Genomic DNA, 22,195 nt, shown 5'->3' with positions numbered 1-22,195 from the left:
ACGGAGGAAACCAGCTCAGAGAGGTTGTTACCTGTCTGTGGAACCCAGTGCTAGTAAGAATAGAATCTTGAGTTTGATTCCAAGTGTCCATGTGGCAGTTTCCTAACCTTTTATGGGATTTTTAAGCATCAGTATTCTTGCTACTTTTCAGAAAAGTTAGTAGTTTAAGTAATATAAAAACATAGAAATGAGCAAATAGAAATATCATTCATTCATTTATTTCTAAGGAAATAATTTCGTTCAGAAACATATCTATCAAACCCTTACTACATATCAGCTTCTGTATAAAACACCTGGCAGAATTCTCTAACTTAGTAGAGGCTCCAGAAAAGCTTCCTAAGGGAAGTATAAACTCAGACCTAAAACATGGAATCAGAGCTTTCTTCCATCAAAAGTAGAAACAGGATTTGATTTTCATAGAGAACCATCAGCAAGTCAGTAGCTTGAAAGGCTATAAAAAGCTATAAAAAGGCAATCCTAAGGAAAAAAGAAACTGATTTCAAAAATTTAAGTCACAATAGGAAAACATTTTAGGCATCAGATGGAATAGAGAACCTAGGAAAATATTACTTGACATTACCCCTCCCCCAATTAAAGAGAGATTAAAACAAGCAACTATAAAAGGATAAAGGCATCCATGGCTTGGTAAGGAAGGAATAATGTATTTTTAGATTTTACAAGTACAATATTACATCCAGTTTGGAATATGGAAGGGGGTATTAGGCAGAATTTTAAAGATGTCCCCCCTACCCCCACCAGAGTTCCTGTTACCTGGTTATTCAATCAAAAACTAATCTAGTTACTACATATTTTGCAGATGAAGTTAAGATACTAATTAGCTGGCCTTAAAATGTGGAGATTACGTATGGGTGTTATATATACAGACCTAGTGTAATCGTAATAGAGAAGAAGGCAGAAGAGTTAGTCAGAAATGCAGTGTAAAAGGGCAAAAGAGAGGTGCTGCAGAAGGGGAAGCCAGAGATAGTCTAAGCATGAGAAGGATATGAGCACCATTGCTGATTCTGAGATACAAGGGCCCAGATGCAAAAAACGGCAAGCGCGACCTTAAGTGCTAAGGGGTTCCCCCAGCCAAGAACTAGCAAAGGAATGGAGACCTTAGTCCCCAACTACAAGGAACCTGATTCTGCCAGACAACCTGAATGAACTTGGAGGCAGATTGTTCCCCAGGCCTCCAGTAAGGAATGTTGCCCTACCAACACTTTAATTTGAGCCTAGTGAGACCTGCCTTAGTCTTCTGACCTTACAGAACTGTGAGATAATAAATGGGGTATTATTTTAACTCACTAAGTTTGTGGTAATTTGTGATGACAACGATGACTAATTCCGAGAACAAAAGTCACCTTTATTTGTGTCATCGCACACAATATTATTTTATTTATTCCTTTCCAGGCTTTGACGATAAGCACACTTTGCTTGATTATAAACATAGTGCACATATATTTTGTATCCTACTTTTTCGCCTAACTTGATCAAATACATTTCTGTATATTACTACATAGTTTTCCCTATTGACTACTTTTAATAGCAATATCATGTTCCTTTGAATAGCTATAGTGTATTATATGTAACCTGGTGGACTTTAGTGTCACTTCACAATTTTTATTTTCATAATACTATAGCGAGTGTTTTTGTGCATATGACCATCTCATACTTGAAGGTCCTGGAGTAGATTTTCAGGTGCATCATTACCAAGTCAAAGAGTGTGAGCCTTTTCATAACTCATTATACATTGGCAAGTCTTAATAAATAACTTACCAATTTAAGAGTATTGAGCAAAGGTAAGAGAACCATGTTCATCAAAATCATTATCACTATTAGATAGTATTCTTTTAAAAAAATTTTTTTTCGGTTAATAGGGTGAAGATGCTTGGTGGAGAGTTTTAAATTTAGGAGTAAAGTTTCCTAAATTACTCATAGAATTAATATATAGGCTGCTACTCTAAGTATTTCAGGGGATATAAAGCTGAGTAGCATACAGTACCTATTTGGAGAAAAATAAGAGTGAATACCAGTTATTAGTCAGGGACCAGTCATAAGAAATAGGAAGTTAGCTCCTCACATCGGAGCCTATTTTTAAAGCAACTTGATTTTTTTAATAGCATGTACGGTCTGTTGGTACGACATTCCTACCTTCTGTATCTATCATGCTGATTTTATAATAGTTCTCAAAACCATAATTATTTTCTTACTGTGGGTATAACTTTCTTCATTTATATTTTTAAATTTTTTTCCAGCTTTTTTGAGATATTATTGACATGTAGCATATGTAAGTTTAAGGTGTACAGCATGGTTATTTGATACACGTATATATTGTAAACTGCTTACCACAATAAGAATAGTTAAAACTCGCATTCTCCTCACATAATTTCCTCTTTGTGTGTGTGTATGTAAGGGGGGGGGGATAACATTTAAGGTCTACTGCCTTAACAACTTCTAAGTATACAATACAATATTGTTAACTATATTCCCCATGCTGTACATATATTAGATCCCCAGAACTTACTCATCCTATAGTTAAAAGTTTGTACCGTTTGGCCAGCATCTTCCCACCCTGCTCTGTGCCAGGCCAGATAACCACTATTCTACTCTCTATTTCTATGAGTTCAGCTTTTTTAGATTGCACTTATAAGTAAGAACTTAGACTATATGTCTTTGGCTTATTTCACATAGTATAATGCTCAGGGCTCATCCACATTGTTATGAAAGACAGGACCTCCTTTTTGATGGCTGACTGATATTCCCTTGTGTCTATGTGTATGTATATGTGTGTGACATATATATGACATTATATATATATATCATATATGTATATGATATATATATATATGAGATATATATATATATATATATATATATCATATATATATATCTCACATTTTCTCTATCCATTCATCCATTGTTGGACACTTAGGTTGTTTTCTTGTCTTGGCTATTGTGAATAATGCTGCAGTGAACATGGGAGTACATATATCTCTTTGAGATAATGATGTCATTTTCTTTGGATATATACCCAAAAGTAAAATTACGGGATCATATGGTAGTTCTATTTTTAATTTTTTGAGAAACTTCCATAGTGTTTTCCATAACGGCTACCAGTTTTCATTCCCATCAAATAATGCACAAGGGTTCCCTTTTCATGCATGTAGTAACTATTTTCTTTCTTAAGTTCCCAATTTTAGTCCATTGATAACTTGAAAAATTGAAAATTTTTAGGTAGAAAAACACACGAGTAAATATACTTTGAATAAGCAGGAGGCGAAGTGCTAACTTAAAGTGTTCTTTTGTACTTCAAAGCAAAGTGTGTTATTGGACTCAGATGAAGGTCTGTCTAATACTAAAATACAAGGTACATATATTTTCTGTGACTATAGAGCAGTTATACCTTTAGCTTGCTACCCTGTAAAGAAACAGTGAGTTAAAGTAAAAAGACACAGGATGGGACATTAGGATTCTAGATTCTTTTGTGTTGCTAACCAGCCATTAGCTTGAACATGTCACTTCGCATCTGGGCTTCTTCTGCTTTCTGTTCTGTAGAATGAGGGACTGAGTATGTTGATTACATGAAAAATGCTCATTTAGGAAAAGTATGAAAGCATTTTGTATGCAGTGAGGTAGACTTAAAGGTACGTGGTAGGAAATCATTATTTTGATTTGGACTTACTCGGAAATTAAATGAAGAAGTTCTCATGAAGCACCTAGTAAGCATTCAACATTAGCATTAAAATGGAGACAGTGACAAAGCTTTGGTACCAAAATACTCTCTGAAAGATTGTATAATTGAACTGCTTTAGAATCTGTACAAAAATAAAGGTACATTTTAAATAAGTACATGTTTTTATTTTCTAGGATCAAATCTAAACCGCTGTGGTTTCCGAGGCTCTTCCTACCTGGGTATTCCATTCAATCCATCAAAGGTTAGTTCTGTTTGGACTAGGAGGAAGAGGGTGGGGGAGAGATTTTAGTGAGAAAGAAAACTAAGAAAGTATAGGGCAAGAACCAAGCTTCCAAGTTTCAGTGTAGGTAAATGCTGTCTAATAATGTGTATTATGAGCTGGAACTCTTTAAGGGAAAGCTATACCCACCTTACTTCCTGAAAGAAGGCACAGTATATAAACACAGAGAAATTCCTGTTGTTAGAAAAATTATCTCTGTCTTACTGTCATGTATGTTTATAAAAAATTATTGATGATTTCCTGGAGAAAATGGAAATAAAGAACTCAAGTGTTTGATATTTGTTCTCTAAGAAACCAGTGAACTCTTCCAGGTGTTAGAGAAGGATTTTACATTTGGCTCACATTTCTTAGGAATGAAAGAAAAAGCTCTTGCCTAGGTAGTGGTTGGGGACCTAAGTGGTGATGAATTATGACCTTTGTGACGATAGACAGACTGTCTTCAGGGTTATAGGCAGAGGCTTTGGTACGAGCACATGCAGGTGTAGAAATCAGTGAGTCCTAACAAAGTGAGAAGCTTTTTTCTTCTTCAAAGAAGCAGACTCCAAATAAACTTTTTTTAGGTGTTTCATCCGTACACAAAATACTTCTCTACAGTAAAAAAACAGAGAAATTGGCATCATTTTGTGGAAAGAGACCTGACAGAAGATTAACTTTTTCCTTGATGGGGTCAGTCTGCTTATATAATGCTTACAAGCCAGTATCTGGCTGTACTGTGTACATCAAGATTTACATCCAGGTCCAAGCTGAAGGTAAATGGTGTGATGCCAGTTTTCCCAAACTCTGCTTCAAAATTTTGGAATAAATAGCAGTGATTTTGGAGAAGGTGACATGATTTGATAGAGACACTGCTTCAACTTTCTTCCTCTGCCTTAAACTGTAGACCAGCTTGCCTGTGTCAAGGTTGAATGACTTTGCCAAGGTGTCTCCAATCATGCGTGCCCGTTGCTTTTAGCAGGGAATCTAAAAACAAAGAATGCATAAAATGTGTCCTTTTTTTCCCATTTATATAATACTTTCCAACTTAAGCCAGTCCTGAATAGAGATAGCTCTCCATTTAGTCTTAATAGGCAGGATATCCGAAAGGCATGACATTGATAATGATGACAGTCATACAGCACCATACCCTATACAGGTGTATACCTACACTTGTTGGAGTAAAACAGTTCTTTGATAATGTTACTTTCAAGAGACAGCCTGCTTTCCTCCTACCCCACCCCTCTCCCAAGGCATTTTTGAAATAACAAGAATAAAATTTAAGAAGAAACAAATTTTTGCATTTCATTCACGGACTTTCCTGAAACCCATTTTTGGCCTTTAATTGATCTAGACCTTTTTATTTTCTGGGGAAGCTAGTTCCCACTCCGTGCTGTATTGCATTCATCTAAATCTTGAGTGGTAGAAAGAGCTAGAGACGACAGGTGGAATCATATCAGCCCACAGGGAGTTGTCTCTAAGGGTGATGGCTGAGAGTCGGGAGACAGATGAAGCCAAGAGAATCTGAGGAGGCACATAGGATTTTTCCAGTACAATGCATAAATAAAATAGTATCACCAATTTTTCTTCTGAAACCACCTGTGGGCCATTTACCTCCCTGAAAGAATGCCAGGATCTTCAGTGGCCATAGAACACTTTTTGAGAAACACTAATGGATCCTCTCAACCCACTTTTCTTAGTGTTTTCCTTCAGCAAATCCCATATTCTCTATTAAATTATGTACTGTCCTTAACACATTCTACATAGCCTGGAATTCTCCTTCTCTGCTTTGCTTTTACTTTTTCTTCTGCTTATAAAGCCTCCTTTCCATCTGTTTCTAACCAAGCTCCTCTTCTGCTGAGAAAAAGAATCCTTTATTTAAATTCATGTATTTATTATTGTGTATCCATCATGACACTACCTTCTACTTTGTATTGTAATTATTCAAGTAGACCTCTCTTCTACCCTCAAGGTTAAAGTCTACATTTGATTTATGTTCAGATTCCCCATAGTGCTTTTACCATAGCAGATATTTCGTTTAAGTACCAAAAACTGAAATGTTACAGAAGTTCTAAGAAGGAAGTTATAAATGTGGAATAGAATATCCAGGAGTGTAAGAGCTTGAGTTCTAAGGAGGAACTTAGGATGAAACAGATACCAAGATGAAAATTTGCTTCTCCTATTTGTGAGACCGTATAAGGAATGCGTTGTATAGTAAGACTGGATAGGTGGGGTGAGTTCAGATTATAGAGGATATTGGACACCTTGCAAACTTGTTCTGTGAAGAACCACAGAAGGTCAGTGAGCGGGAAAGTATTCTGATTAAGCCACTGGTGGTTCCAAGCCCCTTGTTCATGACTCCAAAGAAGTAGTGGCCCTTTTGATACCTGCCTTGCACTTGCAGCATCAGTAAGGGAACTAGCGTCTCCATAGACAGTAGCTGCACTTAATCCACACAGTAGCCCTGTGAGATGGGTACTAACATCTCCATTTTCCAGGATGAGGAAAGTGAAGCAAGCCAATGAGTAGCGGAGCCATACCTTTCAGTAGTTGTAAAGGTTAACTTTTATTGTAGAGGCAAAGGAGTCTGTTTTAACCAAAACCCTAGTACAAGCTTCATTTTAACTTTCTAGTATTATGAGCAGTTCTAGTATTTGAGGCAATTATGGATGAGCCCAAACTAAAACAGAAGGAAAGCCTATGAGAAAGATGAATTTAAAATACACTCTTATTCTATCAAAATTTAAACTTTCTTAAAGTGAGAAATAAATTAGTACAGTGTGAAATTTGATGTTTTTTAATGAAATCATGTTTTTTAGTAAAATAACTAATTAATATGATTGGCTGACTATTGAAAAATAATTGTAAAACTGTAAATGCTTTGTGTGTTGTGGAATGTAAAGTTACTTGGCATAATAAGTTTTTAATTCAGATTTTATCCATGTCACTGCCAACTGGAGTCAGACGTTTTATAAAACTTAACTGCTTATAGTTTTTTGAAACAGTTAAATCAATAAAACTAAAATCTAATATATATTGTGGTAGTATGAATTTCCTAGTTTGACTTCCCAGCTCTACCTGGGCAATTACTAGTTTGTAAAAGTTTCTTCAAAAAACAGTTTTTGCAATCAATACTCATTTGGGCTTTAAATTTTAAAAGTTGGATTATTTTATTTCTAGAGAATTTTTCAATATTAGTATCTTGATTTCTTTGTGTTTTTTTGTTATTTGCTATTCTAAGTGTTAGTATTATTAGAGATGCAAATTAAACTGTATATGAGAACAGAATAAGGTTTTTCAGCTATTGTTTTGTAGTATTTTTAAATGGTGATTACCACTGTGGTGTTTAATTTGCGTATAACATAAAAGAATTTTATTTTCTACATGCTTTTCTAACTTTATAAGACTTAAATTATAAGCGATATGGTTAGTTAAATATGAAGTTGAAATAATGTGATTTATTTGAATATCAGATCTGCTTTCCATAAAGCTTAAGGATAAATTTTAAAATTATGTAGCCTGGAAAATATGCTGTCATACTTACGTTGAGACATGCATAAAATTGCATTTTGTTTTTCTCTGTCCGGTGTCTGTAGAAGTCAGTATAACCAACATTTAATTTTACTGTTTACTGAAACCTTGTGTCAAATTACATAATGAAATCAGATTTTATTTCAGTTTTCTAATTAACATACTAATTTTGAATTTAGAATCCTGGAACCGCTCATCCTTATGATAGTGGCCACATAGCAATGACCTACACTGGCCTTTCATGCCTAGTTATTCTTGGAGACGACCTAAGCCGAGTAAATAAAGAAGCTTGCTTAGCAGGCTTGAGAGCCCTTCAGCTAGAAGATGGAAGGTATGGGTCATTCTGTGTTACTTGTCTTTTTTCTTTTTTTTTTTTAAGAAAAATCTTTTGGAACTAAAAATGGATATAGTATACTAGAACTGTAGAGTTTATCATAAAGTCTTACTAGCACCACCTAAAGTTCACTATATACATATGCTTTAAGTGCCTAGTCAATTAAAGATTTCTTATATGAATGCAAATAAAAATAATCACAGTAGCAGAACTTCATTCTTTCTATTGTCATTTCTTTTTTTTTAAAAGGAGACAGTATATCCATAAATAAATGGTTGAATAATTTCAAGATTAGAATCTACTTTAATTTACCTTCTGAGTTAAAAATGGGTATTTTGAAGCAGACATACATTTAGTCTAAACTGTTAACGCCTTAAGACATAATGATAGAGGAGAAAGAGATGAACATTGAATATTATATTATAACTAGTGTAGGTAGTTTCCATGACATTTTTAAAGAATACAAAATGAAGTTAGTGAGTTCATTAATGTATGATGGTTTGAATGGTATGTCTTAAAAAAAAAGAATCTTAGAGTTTTAAGGTAAACATTTTTTAAGTCTAGGAAGTGATAAAGCAATAGTGATGCTGTCTAACAAAAAGACTTTGCAAACAAATCCTGCTGTGTTGTTAATATCTGTACTCCGTCTACTTTTGTCTCTATTTTCCCGTTAGGATTTTAAAAATACTGCTCTCGATGAGGGGAGAATTAATGGAAACATACAAGATAAATTGACATTAATTGGAAATACTGTAAAGCTGTTTTTGTTACTGTATTTACCTAAGCCAGTACATGTGACTAATTTCTCAATATTTCATTATGGTCTTTGGTTACTGCTATCTTATCTTTGTTTATAAATAAAAGAGTAGATATGAAACACAGGCTATTATATAACTTCTCTAAAACTAATTACATAGGTGAAAATTAAAACCATATGATCTATTAAGTAATGGTTATCTGTATATGTACATTAAGAAGAAATTTCATATAAGTGAAACTTGAGCTTGAGAATTTCTTACTACCCAATAGTTTCCAGGTTTTACCTGCTACTCTTTCAGCCACTGATTCTCAAGCCAATGTGCCACAGCTTTCCATGGCTGAGAGCAAATAAACTTACTCTAGGTAGCTTCTGGGAAAGGGTAACTGTGGTAGTGTGTAAAGCTACCCAGAAATCAGAACTTTGGGATAGAGTAATGATTTAGAGATAATTTTATATAATTCAAGTTAATAGTCCTATTCTTTGTGGAATCATATAGTATGTGGTTTTTAAATCCATATTTAGTGATAGATTTTTCTGTGAGTAAAGACATGAAGTAGGTGTTTCTAACCAACCCCCTGCAAAAAATAAATTATAGTACAGTGTTAATAGTAAATCCTTATTGTTACTACTTTCAGTTTTTGTGCAGTACCTGAAGGCAGTGAAAATGACATGCGATTTGTATACTGTGCTTCCTGTATTTGCTATATGCTCAACAACTGGTCCGGCATGGATATGAAAAAAGCCATCAGCTATATTAGAAGAAGTATGGTGAGTTATGTTGATAAATTGACTCTTTGTTTCAGGTTATTATTGCTCACATATGAGGGCTGTGGCATGCCTCGTCTCTTCCAGCAAGAATTTTGAAGTAAGGGTAATAAGATTGCTTTCTGGGTACCTTGTGTGTTGGAATAGCCATAAAAAAAATCTTCGAGGGTATTGACCCTTTAGCTGTTAAATTTTAAATGTAATCTGATTGTATCCAAAGAAACAATGTCTTTATGAGAAAGAGATTGATCAGCCTTAGAAGCAAAAAATAGTAAAACTCAAGGATAAATGTTGATAGCCTGTCCTAGTAGGGGTCAGTGGGAAATCGGTAGATTTTTGGGTCACTTTTGGTTTCTTAATACTTTGTGTGTGTGTGTGTCTGTGTTTTAAATCTAAAGTTTATTTTAAGGAGAATATCAAGTAGAAATGTTATTCTTTCACACAATACAATTTAGTCTTTTTATTGACAATAGTAGGGAAAGCTTAGTTTAGTTTTAATCAGAAATATCCTTTGCCCTGCTTGTTAGTCTCATATAAAACTGGAGAAATGGAAGTACTGCCTCCCAGTTTTATTTTACTTCATAAATATGAAATTTTTATTTTTTAGATTAAAATATTTTAGGCTGTTAATTCAACTTTTACTAGTGAGTGTTTCAAAATGAAAATGTAAATGTAGGTTCTTAGAGAAATGGAATTATTTTTAATTGAATTGTGAATGTGAATTAGGTTTTGTAGGATCTACAGTAGCACAAATTTTTAAAAGCCTGTGGAGGCAGAAAAAACAAACCTTTAAAAGAATTTTAAGAGGAAAGGAGGGGGGAGGGTACAGCCCAGTGTTAGAGCATATGCTTAGCGTGCACAAGATCCTAGGTTCAGACCCCAGTATCTCCATTTTAAAAGGTCAGGAGGAGGAGATTTATGCTATATTCCAAGGTGGGTGATACGCATTTTGACATGAGTACTACAAAAATAATACCATATTCTTCTCAGTGCATTGTATTTGGAGGTACAACATGTTGATTTGCCCTATTATTGGTGATGTTAACTTTGATCTCTTGGTTAAGTCGGTGTATGCCAGATTTTTCTCTGTAAAGTTAGCATTTTTCTCTTTGTAATTATTCAGTATCTTGTGTTGAAATATCTGGAGACTTTGTAAATATCCTGTCCCTCATCAAACTTTTATCCACTAGTGTTAGTATGAGTTAATGATTCTACAGCTCTATCATTCCTTTTATAATTATCAGTTAAAATTCTACTGTTAGAAAAAGGTATCCCTCACCTTTATGTATTTATTTATTTTATTTAAACATGGACTCTAGATTCCTGTTTTATTCAATGGGTTATTATCTGTTATTATCATTATTTATTTTGATGCTGTCCCAGATTCAGCCAGCAAGAACCCCCTCATGCAAGCTCTTGTGCCCTTTTATATGTCCCCTACATTCTTTGAGCACCTCCTTGCTTTCTGAATAGTCAAGGTTCGTATTTTACCTTCCCAACCTCAGATCTGAAATCAGTCATTTCTTCAAGGAGTTCTGATGCTTTCTTATTGAAGGGTGGTGTTTAGAAAGTAGGATTTGGGCACAAGATGTACTCATTGGTACTGGAATATCGTTGCTTCCAGCCCTTCTCTCAGCAGCAGAGCTAGGAAATGTATGTATGTATGTATACACAGACATCCACCTTACACACTTACACATATCTCTATCTGTATCTGTCTATCAAAAGCCATGAGTTCATACCAATACCTCAAATTTTAATTCAGCACCACAGGGTTCATTTTAACCTTCCTCTTTCCATTTGTGACTCCCTTCTCTGACAGTGACAGACCTGGCTCCTGTGATCCAGAATGCATTGGTTCTTTTTGTTTAGAGCCTGAGGATATGTAGTCAAAATGATTTAACAAACAATTACTTCTTTTATTCCCTCCACCATTGCCCCCACCCCACCTTTACTATTTTTATATTATTTATTTGAAATAAAGTTCTTTATTTGTTTCTGTTTAGATTCTATTTTAGAATCCCTCCCCAACTTTGTTGATTTTATTTACTTAATATGTGAAATATTAACTTTGTTCTGAAAGTTATAACTGTACAAAAAGTTACATTCAGAGATGTGTAACTCGCAGGGGTTTCCTGTTCCTTCTGTCTCCACCTCTTTTCCTAACTTCCATGTTTACCACCTCGTTCCCATTCACTCTGTAGGTAAGCATCCTCATTAGTTTTTGTTTGGTCCTTTCTGTACTTCTTTTTGATGAATAGATATGTGTATTTTTATTTCTACTCCTTTCTTGCCCAAAAGAGTACTTTTTTCAGTTTGCTTTTTTCACTTAACAACATAGCTTGAAAACCATTCTGTATCAGGTCATAGAGATTTTCCTCATTCTTTTTTTTTTTTTAAGTTTCATAGTACTCCATAGTGTGCACAGGGCATAGTTTTTTCAACTGTTCTATGTATAGGGTAAATATTTTCTAAATACAAACTGTTGAAATTAATAACCTTCTGCATATGTGCTTATATATTGTTGGAAATATATCTTCAGAATAAGTTCCTAACAGTGGAATCGCTTGATCAAAAGGTAAATGTATACATAAATTTATGGGATATTGCCCATTTTCTCTCCAAAAAGTGTGGACCAGTTTATATTCCCACGAGCGTATGAAAGTGCCTGTGTCCACACAGTCTCACCAATAGAACGTGCTGTCACACTACTTTTATTTTTACCAATCTAGTGAGTGAAAAATGATATCTCAGCATGTTTTTAATTTGCATTTATTTTATTAGGAGTGAGATTGAGCATTTTCTTAACTCTAAGACTATCCAAAGCACAGCCACAGGCCAGATTTGGCCTGCAGTCCCCAGTTTGCTGATCTCTACCTACAGTCCATTAGTTTGCCTTTTCCTTTAGGTATTCCAATTTTGTGTGTGTTCTTTTTTTGCTTATCTTTCATTTCAGCCACTTTCTCTTTGACACTCTTTACTTCTTTGTCTCATTTTTATTCTTTTGGCTATTTTCAGTCTTTCTTAAATGTCCCTTATTGTCTTTATTTGAAATCATTTAACTCTTTATTTCTTCCTACTGCTTGTCCTTTTCATTTTCTGATCTTAAATTTTCTTTTCATATCACCAAATGCTTACTTGAGGATATGTAATTGAGTTTGGGGTGCTGTATTGCAGTTTTCCTCTGCTTTATCACCATTTTTTAGAGGTGGCGGCAGATTTTCGTATACTGAAATGTTTGCATTCTGGTTGCTGTTTTTTCATCTCAGAGGTATTTTGTATAGATTTGTCTTTTTCTGTTTACTCATTTAGGGATTTTTTTTTTCTTACAAGAATTCCTAGTTTAAGAGTACCCTCTTTTCAATACAGAGAAATACAGTATCATTCTCTTTAATGAGTCTCTTTTTGTTTGTTTGTTTAGTGATGGGGGAAATGTTGTGAGTTGTGTGATTTCCTGGTAGGAGAGAGCTCTGATCTTTTTTTGTTTCCTGGGTCTTTAAATTTTGCTCTTTTGAATTTTCCTTTGTCATCTGATCTCCATAGGGCCCTTCTCCCTTCCTTTATAAATGTCTTGATCAGAGTTATGCCTTCTGAATGCTGTGCCCTTGACTTACACATTCTCTTAAGTCTCTTCCCTGTAGTCAGTGCTGTGTTACAGAAGTCCTTCAGTACAGGCAGTCCTCGCTTTGCATGGTATCGCTAATTGAAATGATGATCATGCAGGCTGAAATGATGCAAAGTGATCTTAATCATGACCAATGGGAAGAATTACAATTGTGATTTTTATAGTTTTTTGCCAAAACATTAAAAATTCTTTTACTGTCAATTATAAATGTATAGAAATTTTTTAATGGTAAAACCAATATTTGTTTATTAGTACACTGAATTTAAAACATTAGCAGTATTGAAAGTTAAAATGTTTTCTTTGTAAAAAATGTATGAAGAGTTGTTTGAATAGTGCTCTTTACCTTCTCATTATATAACTTATGATATGGAGCAAGCATCTTTCTGTCTTGGTAAATGATCATACTCCTTTTTAAGTTTGTATCAGCTTCCAATATTTTGTCCTTTGCATTTTCATTGTTGTGAAGTGTCTATGAGAGTTCCTTTTATGTGAAGTTTTTGCCAGCATCACTTCTCTAGAACATCTTCATCCTTTTCATCACAACCTCATTCATCTAGATATTTCATCTTCACTTAATTTTTCTGAATCCATGTCTAGTCTCAAACAGCCAGCACTGTCATGATAGCTATCTCTTCTATTACTGTTTGATCTCAGTTTCACTTTCATTGTTACTGCTTTTCATTTCTTCATTGCACTTATGTCTTTGGTGGCCAGTCTCCTTTTTTTGGTTATGCCTTTGCGTGACACATCACATGGGTTGATCACTAAGAGACAGAGACAGTACAACCACATACCTTGCTGTCTGTGTATGAACTAAGTGACATGTGCAGTGACCAGTTGAAAAAGGTTACGTGATTAGTCACTGATCATGAAACACAGCTATTTATTTATGTAGTGATTTGTGCACTGAGGAGCTAGCAGCGAGTTTATACTCAATGCGATTGCTCACAGTTAATATACTGTTATTAATGAAATTCTAACCATATTGTGTTATTTAAGCCATGGTACCTGGAATTTGTGTATATTGGAACTGTGCAGAGCAAGGATTGCCTGTATTTCACACTTAGGGTGGACTTTCTCTTTGAGCCAGTGATTTTAGATAATGTTAGACCTGCCATTAGCTCCCTTCCTCCCTCTTCCTCACGATTTTTAGTTCCCTCCTCTCTCTTGCTCACGATTTTTCATAGATTGCCCTTGTTCTCTGCAGAAGTGTGTCAGGAGTGTGAGAGACAGCTTGCTGGGATTTGCTGTTTCTTTTTCTATAGACAGGTAGTTTGAAGCTTGCGCATGTCTTTTAGCTTCGTTGCTGAGGTTTCAGTTTTGTATAGTTGTGTTGTTCTTACCCTGTTTTGATTTTGTGGGATATGTAGGGAGATTCGAATTTAGGCAGGCACCATTATCCTCGGCTGCCCAAAAGCCTCAGAATAATTTGTTTTGTGTTTATAATGTTATATGAGTATAAAATTACATTTTCCTTAAACTCATACATTCTTACAAGTGGGAGAGGAATAAGGGTTGGGGCTTTTTATTATGTAGAAATTAAATATGTAGGTGCCACCTTTGAACAATCCGTTCTCAGAATGTGCCTAGTGTATGCATTTACTGATTTGGCTTAGTGAATACAAAATCAGGTACTTGAAAATGCCTTAAAAAAAAAAAAACAAGAAAGAAAAGAAAAAAGAAAATGCCTAGATCTACTTCATTGTAGGAAGGAGTGCATATCTGAAAGATACAAAGGAGAAATAAAATTAGATCAAGAGACAGAAAATTAGCATAATGACAACTTATTTATTTATTATTATTTTCCTTTTAAACTGAACATGCTTTTCTTTTTCAGTCCTATGACAATGGCTTGGCGCAAGGAGCTGGACTTGAGTCTCATGGTAAGGCACCTTAAAATAAATGGACACGTAGTTTCTTTTGTTCCTTTAAATAACATCACGGTATCTTCAACATGTAGGACCTAGAAGTTTATCTCAACCCTTGGTACACCCTGATTATCTTCTTTCCTACGTCTCTCTTTTGACACTGTTATGCCAACTTGAGGCTTTTCTAGGTCAGTAACCATTCAGAGATTATTCAGACCAGAATGTTCAAGTGGTATTTTCTAGTGATCTTTTCAACTGTTAGCTGCATGAAAACATCTTGATTTAAGATATAATTATCCTAAGTCATAGTTATGAAATATTTTGCTGCATAGCATATGTTCACGAAGTACATTCTCTCCTTTCAAAATTTTCCTCACTTTTGGCAGAACCATAAGAGTGAGTGATAGTTTGTCAGCACATCAATAGCCTGAACTTGTTCAAGTGGAATATATTTATGTAAAAGTAAATACACTTCTGTGCTCCTTTTTTAATAAGCAAGAGCCCAGATCAAGGAGGATGTCTGAGTGAACTCGTTTCCTTTGTGCTCACCTGTTGTGTCCATCCCTTGCTAGCACATAGAGTGGAAAAAACACATCAGTATTCAGGTCTCATCTCTGACACTAGCTGTGTGACTTGGCTCATCACTTAATCTCTCTGAGGATTTCCTCATTAACAGTAGAAATAATTATATCCTTCTTTAAGATTATTGATAGGATTAAGGTGACAGATCAAGAAATATGAGGGAAGGTGGTTTGTATAAAAAAATTTTTATCATATATTTCATGTACTTCCCCTGGGACCTGTCCTTTCCAGTATCTTCAATCTCTCTCTCTCTCTCATTTTCACTCCCTCCTTTGATGTTATTTGTAGAATGTATATGTCACTAAGGAGCTATAGAGGACTCTTGATTTTCCTCTGAAGCCATACTATAATTAGGACATCTTAATTCTAGTATGTGCCTGAGTCTTTGTGAGATCAGGGATGACATTAGCAATTATGTCAGTGGTCATCACCACTTGGTAAGGAGTTGCACAAATTGGAAATCGGGCATCTATGAGACTTCAGAGAAGACAGGGTCTGCTGCACGGTGTTGTAAAGGATGTTAATGGGCACGCTGGCTGAGGAGACACTAGTGCGGGAGACCTGTGGAACACACTGTTGTTCCCCAGAAAATGGGATTATGTTCTCTGGGATACGAGACAGAAAGGGTCACTCAAACATGCTATTGTCTTATGGGAAAAAATCTTGCTAAGTCACACAAGTAGTGATTTTGAGTCAGTATGACTTGAGGAGGATTGCACCCATCGAGATCATCATTGATGGACTGTGATTCATACCAAAAAGCTTGCATCCTCCTTTTACTGCTCTTTTTGGCTTGGTACGTTTAAGGTCTAAAGCCCTAGAGGAGGACTTCCTACTCAGGGTGCCACAGACACGGTGTTCTGCAGATGGGTTATAGACACACCAAGCTATTGCTCCCTCAGTCCTTGGAGCAGCCAAGACCTGGGTGTCTAGAACTCCTGTTTCGGTGACTTCTGGCCAGGAGCACAGTGGTGTGCCCTACAAATGTCAGACATTTTAATGTTCTCATGTGCTGTGAGGCTAGACTGAAAAGTACTGTTCTAGAAGACTGGTATAGCCTCTCTTCCCTGTCTTACCTTATCACTCTCCACAATGGCAAGAGAAACCTCTTTCTAAAAAGTAGTCCTACAGTTTGGGCACCCTGTGAAATCGCTGTATTCTCCTTTTCTCTGCTTTTATTGTTCATGTTTTTTTAGAATAGTGGTCCAGGTATACTATTTGCCCTTCTACACAAATGGCTTATTCTTTAATTTTTCCATGTAAGCTTTAGAAACTTAAATGAAATTTCTCTTTTGAAGTCATGAATGATTGGCATTTCAAATCTGTTATCTTTTCTCTCACCCCTCATCCTCTGTTTATTACAGCATTTGAAACTGTTAGCCTCTCCCCCTTCTTTCTTAAAACATCACATTCCTCTTGTCCTGTTTCCTGACAAGTTGTTTCTGGTTCCTTTGCCATTTTTATTTCTTCCTCTCACCTCTTTACCTTAGTCCAACTTTTCTTCTTTTCTTTGGATCATTCATCTTTCTAAATACCAGGACTCTCTAGAAGGAATACCTTCTACATAGAATCCTTCACCCCTCTTCCTGGCATACACCTGGCTTCATTTCCATCCTCAGGTATTGGCTTAAATGATATTTTTGGATAATCCTATTTAAAATTGCAAACCATCCACAAATGCACCTATTACAAACCAACCGCATACACATCCTGCATTCCCTGTCCCCCTTTCTGGCTTTATTTTTCTCCGTATCACGTACATTTTACTTATTTGTTTATTGTCTGTCTCCACATAATGTATGCCTCATGAGAACGGGGGTTGTGGCCTCTTTTATTCACTATTGCATTCCGCACACCTGTAACATGTGGCACATAGTTGAATGAACTAATAGATGGTTCTCTGTCAATCATCCCAAGATGGCACCCAAACTTTGTTTCTGTATCTGTACTGTTGCTTCTGAGTTGCATATACCCTTTCCATGTGCTTGCCAGGCACATCCACTTTGTTATCACTGCAGCCTCTCAAGCTGCACATTTTTTAAAACCATCGTTCTCTTTCCTTCCTCCCAAGCCTGTTTTTCCTGTTTAGGAATGTGAAACTATTACTACCAGATCTACTGATTTTTTCAGGAAAGCCAGAAATCCAGAATTTGGGGTATTTAATCTCCTATTCTGTTTTTTTTTTGTTGTTGTTCTTAATTTGCCAGTCATACCAGTCCTCCATGGTCACCAGTTTATAATCTTTTACAGACTAAAAGGAAAAAGAATTTATTAAGCAGATGCTCTGTGCCAGCTACCATTTAGTCTCATTTAATTTTAACACTAGCCCTCTGAGAGTAGACATCTTTGTATTAGTCAGGTTCAGTCAGAAGCAAAGTCATCATGAATATGCAAGAATAGGAATTTTTTATAGGAGTAAGATTTTACGTGGTTGTGGAAGAAGGTGGAGAAGTAAAGGCTTAAAAAGGGTAGTTGGTAGATCAGGGAAAAGTCACTGGCGGGCTCTCCAGAAGCACTGCCACAGGTGGACAAGTGAGACCTTGCAGTAGAATCTGGAGAGCCAGGCCCATCCAGCTGCCAGAATGTGACTGGAGGGCTCTTACTCCTGCATCCATTTGTGGGCCTGGTGTCACTAGAGCCAGAAATAAAAAGAGCTTGGATTCAAAGTACATGGGAGAATAAGGGCAAGCTGGAGTGTACCAGAACCTCTGCCCTTGTGTCTTACCTGCTCTCACCACAGCCAGGGCACTGGCTGCTCCTTCACTTCCACCCTGCAGATCTCACACAGATTTCTCTAACTTCAGACCATGTGAGGAAGGGGATTCTGGGAAACAGTTCTAGCTTAGCCAAGTTAACACGGTACAGAACTGCCACAGTAATTATTACAGTTTCACTCAGAGTGGTTAAGTAACTTACCTCGTAGACTCACATATCAGGTAAGTGTCATAACCCTCTTGAAACCCTGTGCTTGCTCAGCAGTGCCATTCCCCCCACACTTGAATCGCTTAGTGTAGTTCTCCATGACCCAGTGCCAGCCTTGCTTTGCGGACGCACATGTGAGAGATCCCTTCCCTGCGCTCTAGGCCGCAGAGAAAATGTTTTCTCTACACGTTCTTAGCTGCCTTTTCACCACTGGACTTCACTGATACTCTGTTTCCTTTACCTGAGATGCTTCCCTTTCACCTGCTTCTCTTCATTTACCTTTTCTTAATCTTTAAATTTTACCCATCTATGTGTGGTTCTGCTGTCAATTTGTAAAATCTTTCATCTCTTGTCCCCTCCAGCCCTATGTAATTTCTCCCTTTTCTATGTTCTCATAATCTTTGGTTCATACCATTTACCTCTGTTTACCTTATCTTCTCTGCTGGGTTGTAAGCTGATCGTGTCTTACTTTTGTCTTACTCCATATGCCCTTGAACACTGTAGTTGTTCAGTAAATATTCGATGAATTGGTTATCTTATATTCCACTCTGCATCCCTCAGCTGAGGAGGCTGAATTTAGAATGTGTACCTCTTCTACAGTTTGATATCAATCAAATTTCATCATATGCTTTTCTTACTAATTCTGCAGTCTAACTGGTATTTAATATACTGTTTTCTTTTTCTTTTTAATTCATTTACTCTTCTCCAACTACTCCTTAGCCTGGAGCCCATTTGTCATGAAAACTAAATGGATACATTGTACCCTTCTAGGCACTGATTTATCAAATGTTATGATTCTGTTCATTCTAGTGATTCTCTTATGATACACAGTTTTAGGGTAAAATGTTCATATGGTTTGGAAGAATTAGATTTTCCTACTCTGCTTCCATAGTCACATCGCCTCTTTGACTGTAGTTTAATTTCACTTTGCCCCTCTCTTATAAGAACACCTGTGATTACATTTAGGGCGCGTCCCATCCAGGATAATCTTGCCTTCTCAAGATCTTTAACCTCCATCACAGAGTCGCTTTCGCTGTATAAGGTTAACATGCCCATGTTCCAGGGATTAGGACTTGGATATTGTTGAGGGGCATTATTCACTGTACCATAGCGAGCATGGATATGTATTGTACATCTACTTACAGATACAGTGTTCTGCTCCACACCCCCACCTCACACACATGCACACTTTCCTTTTCCCCTTGCTAAAATTTTTCTTCCTTAAATTTCTTAAGCTGACTGCATGTAAGCTTCTGGTTTATATTATATGTGAAAATTAGTAGCTTTAGGTAGTTGGAACCTCCAAGTTCATAAGCTATACACTGTCTTTAAGGGAATTAAAATCCGACTCAGGCGATAGAGTAGTAAAAAGGAAGTAGTAGTTCTAAATTTTGGTTTCAACTCTCCCACTAACCATGTAATTTTGAACAAGTTTCTTAATCTTCCCAAGTCTTACTTTTTTTTCATTAAAAAATGGTTGTTATAGCTTTAAATTATTTAAATTTTTTTCTGTTTCATCAAATTAGTATTGAAGACTTCATTGTTTAGTGGTTATTTAAAAATTATAATTGCTTGTCTTTTCATTTTACTTTTATTTTACTATTTTCTAGAATTATTTAACCCTTTTTTTCTCTTCAGTCATTTTTGTATTATTTTCCCAGGCATCTAATAAGTTTAAAGTATTGTGTGGTTTTAATTAACAGGAGGATCAACTTTTTGTGGCATTGCATCACTGTGCCTGATGGGTAAACTAGAAGAAGTTTTTTCAGAAAAAGAATTGAACAGGATAAAGAGGTGGTGTATAATGAGGCAACAAAATGGTTATCACGGAAGACCTAATAAGCCTGTTGACACCTGTTATTCTTTTTGGGTGGGAGCAACTTTAAAGGTAAGTGAAATAATAAAAATGAGAAACCTTTACTCTTTATTAATAAAAACTGTGCTTAAAGGGTTTGGTCTTTGTAATGTTCATTTAATATTGTGAAGTTTAGACTACAAAATTTTTCCTGTTGCTCTGGCAAAGTTAGTCTTTGTGTGGTTTCTCCCCAGAATTCAATTATCTGTTGTACTACTTGAAAATTTCAATTCTTAAAAAACTCCAGTGTCTCAGAACCTTTGTGAGAAAGTAGGCATAATGTCAAAAAAAACTTGTAACTGAAACTGATCAGTAGTCCTTCTAGAGCAGAGATATGTCTGAACATACCAGTAAAGGATTTATGGGAAGATACTAATCTTAAAAGATAATCCATGGATCATTCCTTTAAAAACCATTTAAGGTTTTTGGTTTTTTAATAATTTATTTGTGTGAGCCTTCTGGAATGTATTGATTAATATGTTCCTACATTTTCCTTATCTACCTTTTGATATACCTAATTCTAATTCTATAAGGTTTCTAGCCACTGAGTACCCACAAGTCTTCCCACATCTTAAAATTGCCTTTTTACCTTTAAAAAGTATCACTTAGTTCTAATATTCTGGAATCTAACAAAAGTCTGTATTCCTCTATATAGTATTCTAATTTTTTTCTCTTTAACAAAATTCATACATGTGGTTGAAATAAACTGGGAAAATAGAATGATTTGAAATGATAGCAGTAGCCTCTGTCTCTTCTCTTACTTCCAATGCCATTCCTCAAGGGCACCATTTTAATTTTTGGTTTAATTATGGAAAGTTTCAAAAATACTCTAAAGAAGAGAGAATAGTGTTTAATGAACCCCTATATGTTCATCAACCAGTCTCAACAGTTTTCATCCCAAAGTCAACCTTCGTTCATCCATACACCTACTCACTTCCCTTCCCTTCACTGTATTATTTTAAGGCAAATCCCAGACATCATTTTTTACATTATCTGGAAATTCTTCAGTATAATCACTAAATGAAAATAGTTTTTTAAAAAATGGAACTATAATATTGTTATCTCATCTAAAAAACCAGCCATAGCAAGTCAGGATGGTATATAATTCCTATTGCATCATATCAAGAGGCGTATAATATAATCTCTAATTGTCTTTTCTTTTATCAAATAGTTATCAAAACTGATTTGTCTGTTGTAATGTTTTCCACCAGCTTTTTAAAAAAATAGATTTTGGTGAAAATCTATGTATAATGTAATATCAGTTAAACTATTTGTAACTGTACAGTTCACAGTGTTGTGTATCTGTTACCACTGTCTATACCCCAAATGTTTTCATCATCCTCAACATAAACTCTACTTGTTAAACAGTAACTCCCCATTCTCACATCCCTCCCAGACTACATGGTAACCTCTGCTCTACTTTATGGTCTGTAAATTTACCTATACTAGGTACATTGTATAAGTAGAGTCATACAATATGTGTCCTTCTGTGTCTGGCTTATTTCATTTAGCGTAATGTTCTCAAGGTCCATCCATACTCTCATATACATCAAAATTCCACTCCTTTTTATGGTTTAGTAATGCTCTAATGTAATAGTATATATAGTAATGTGTATACCAATTTGGTTTATTCATTCATCTGCTGATGAACGCTTGGCTTATTTCTACCTTTTGGCTATTGTGAATAAGGTAGCTATGAACATTGATGTAAAATAAATATCTGTTTAAGTCTCTGTTTTCATTTCTTCTGGATAATTACCTAGGAGAGGAATTGCTGGATTATATAGTAGTTCTGTGTTCAACTTTTTGAGGAACCACCAAACTGTCTTCCACAGTGGCTGTACCATTTTACATTCCCACTAGCAATGTATAAGAGTTCCAATTTCTCTACATCCTTACCAGTACTTGTTTTTTGTTGTTTTTTTTTTTATAATAGCCATTCTAATAGGTATGAGATGGTATCTCATTGGTTTTGATTTGCCCTTCCCTAATGATTAGGGATACTG

General features: G+C 35.6%; 1 protein-coding gene and 1 long non-coding RNA gene across 2 annotated transcripts in view; one reads left to right on the top strand and one right to left on the bottom strand.

Moving 5' to 3' along the window:
* PGGT1B (protein geranylgeranyltransferase type I subunit beta) overlaps positions 1-22,195 on the top strand; it is a 46,519-nt gene that overhangs the window by 12,854 nt on the left and 11,470 nt on the right. The window contains exons 3-7 of the mRNA XM_006193296.3: positions 3,868-3,935; positions 7,658-7,809; positions 9,208-9,340; positions 14,800-14,845; positions 20,038-20,222. Coding sequence (XP_006193358.1) covers positions 3,868-3,935; positions 7,658-7,809; positions 9,208-9,340; positions 14,800-14,845; positions 20,038-20,222 — 584 coding nt within the window. The remainder of the gene's footprint in view (positions 1-3,867; positions 3,936-7,657; positions 7,810-9,207; positions 9,341-14,799; positions 14,846-20,037; positions 20,223-22,195) is intronic.
* Positions 15,532-16,957, bottom strand: LOC116662671. The gene is made up of 3 exons (XR_004318653.1): positions 16,948-16,957; positions 16,242-16,244; positions 15,532-15,682 (listed from the first exon to the last, which is right to left on the bottom strand). It is a non-coding gene; the product is annotated as an uncharacterized LOC116662671 (long non-coding RNA).

This window comes from Camelus ferus, chromosome 3 (genome assembly GCF_009834535.1).
Source record: "Camelus ferus isolate YT-003-E chromosome 3, BCGSAC_Cfer_1.0, whole genome shotgun sequence".
NCBI lineage: Eukaryota > Metazoa > Chordata > Mammalia > Artiodactyla > Camelidae > Camelus > Camelus ferus.
Note: the sequence above shows the minus strand (reverse complement) of the source record. Positions and strands in the feature narration are given on the sequence as shown.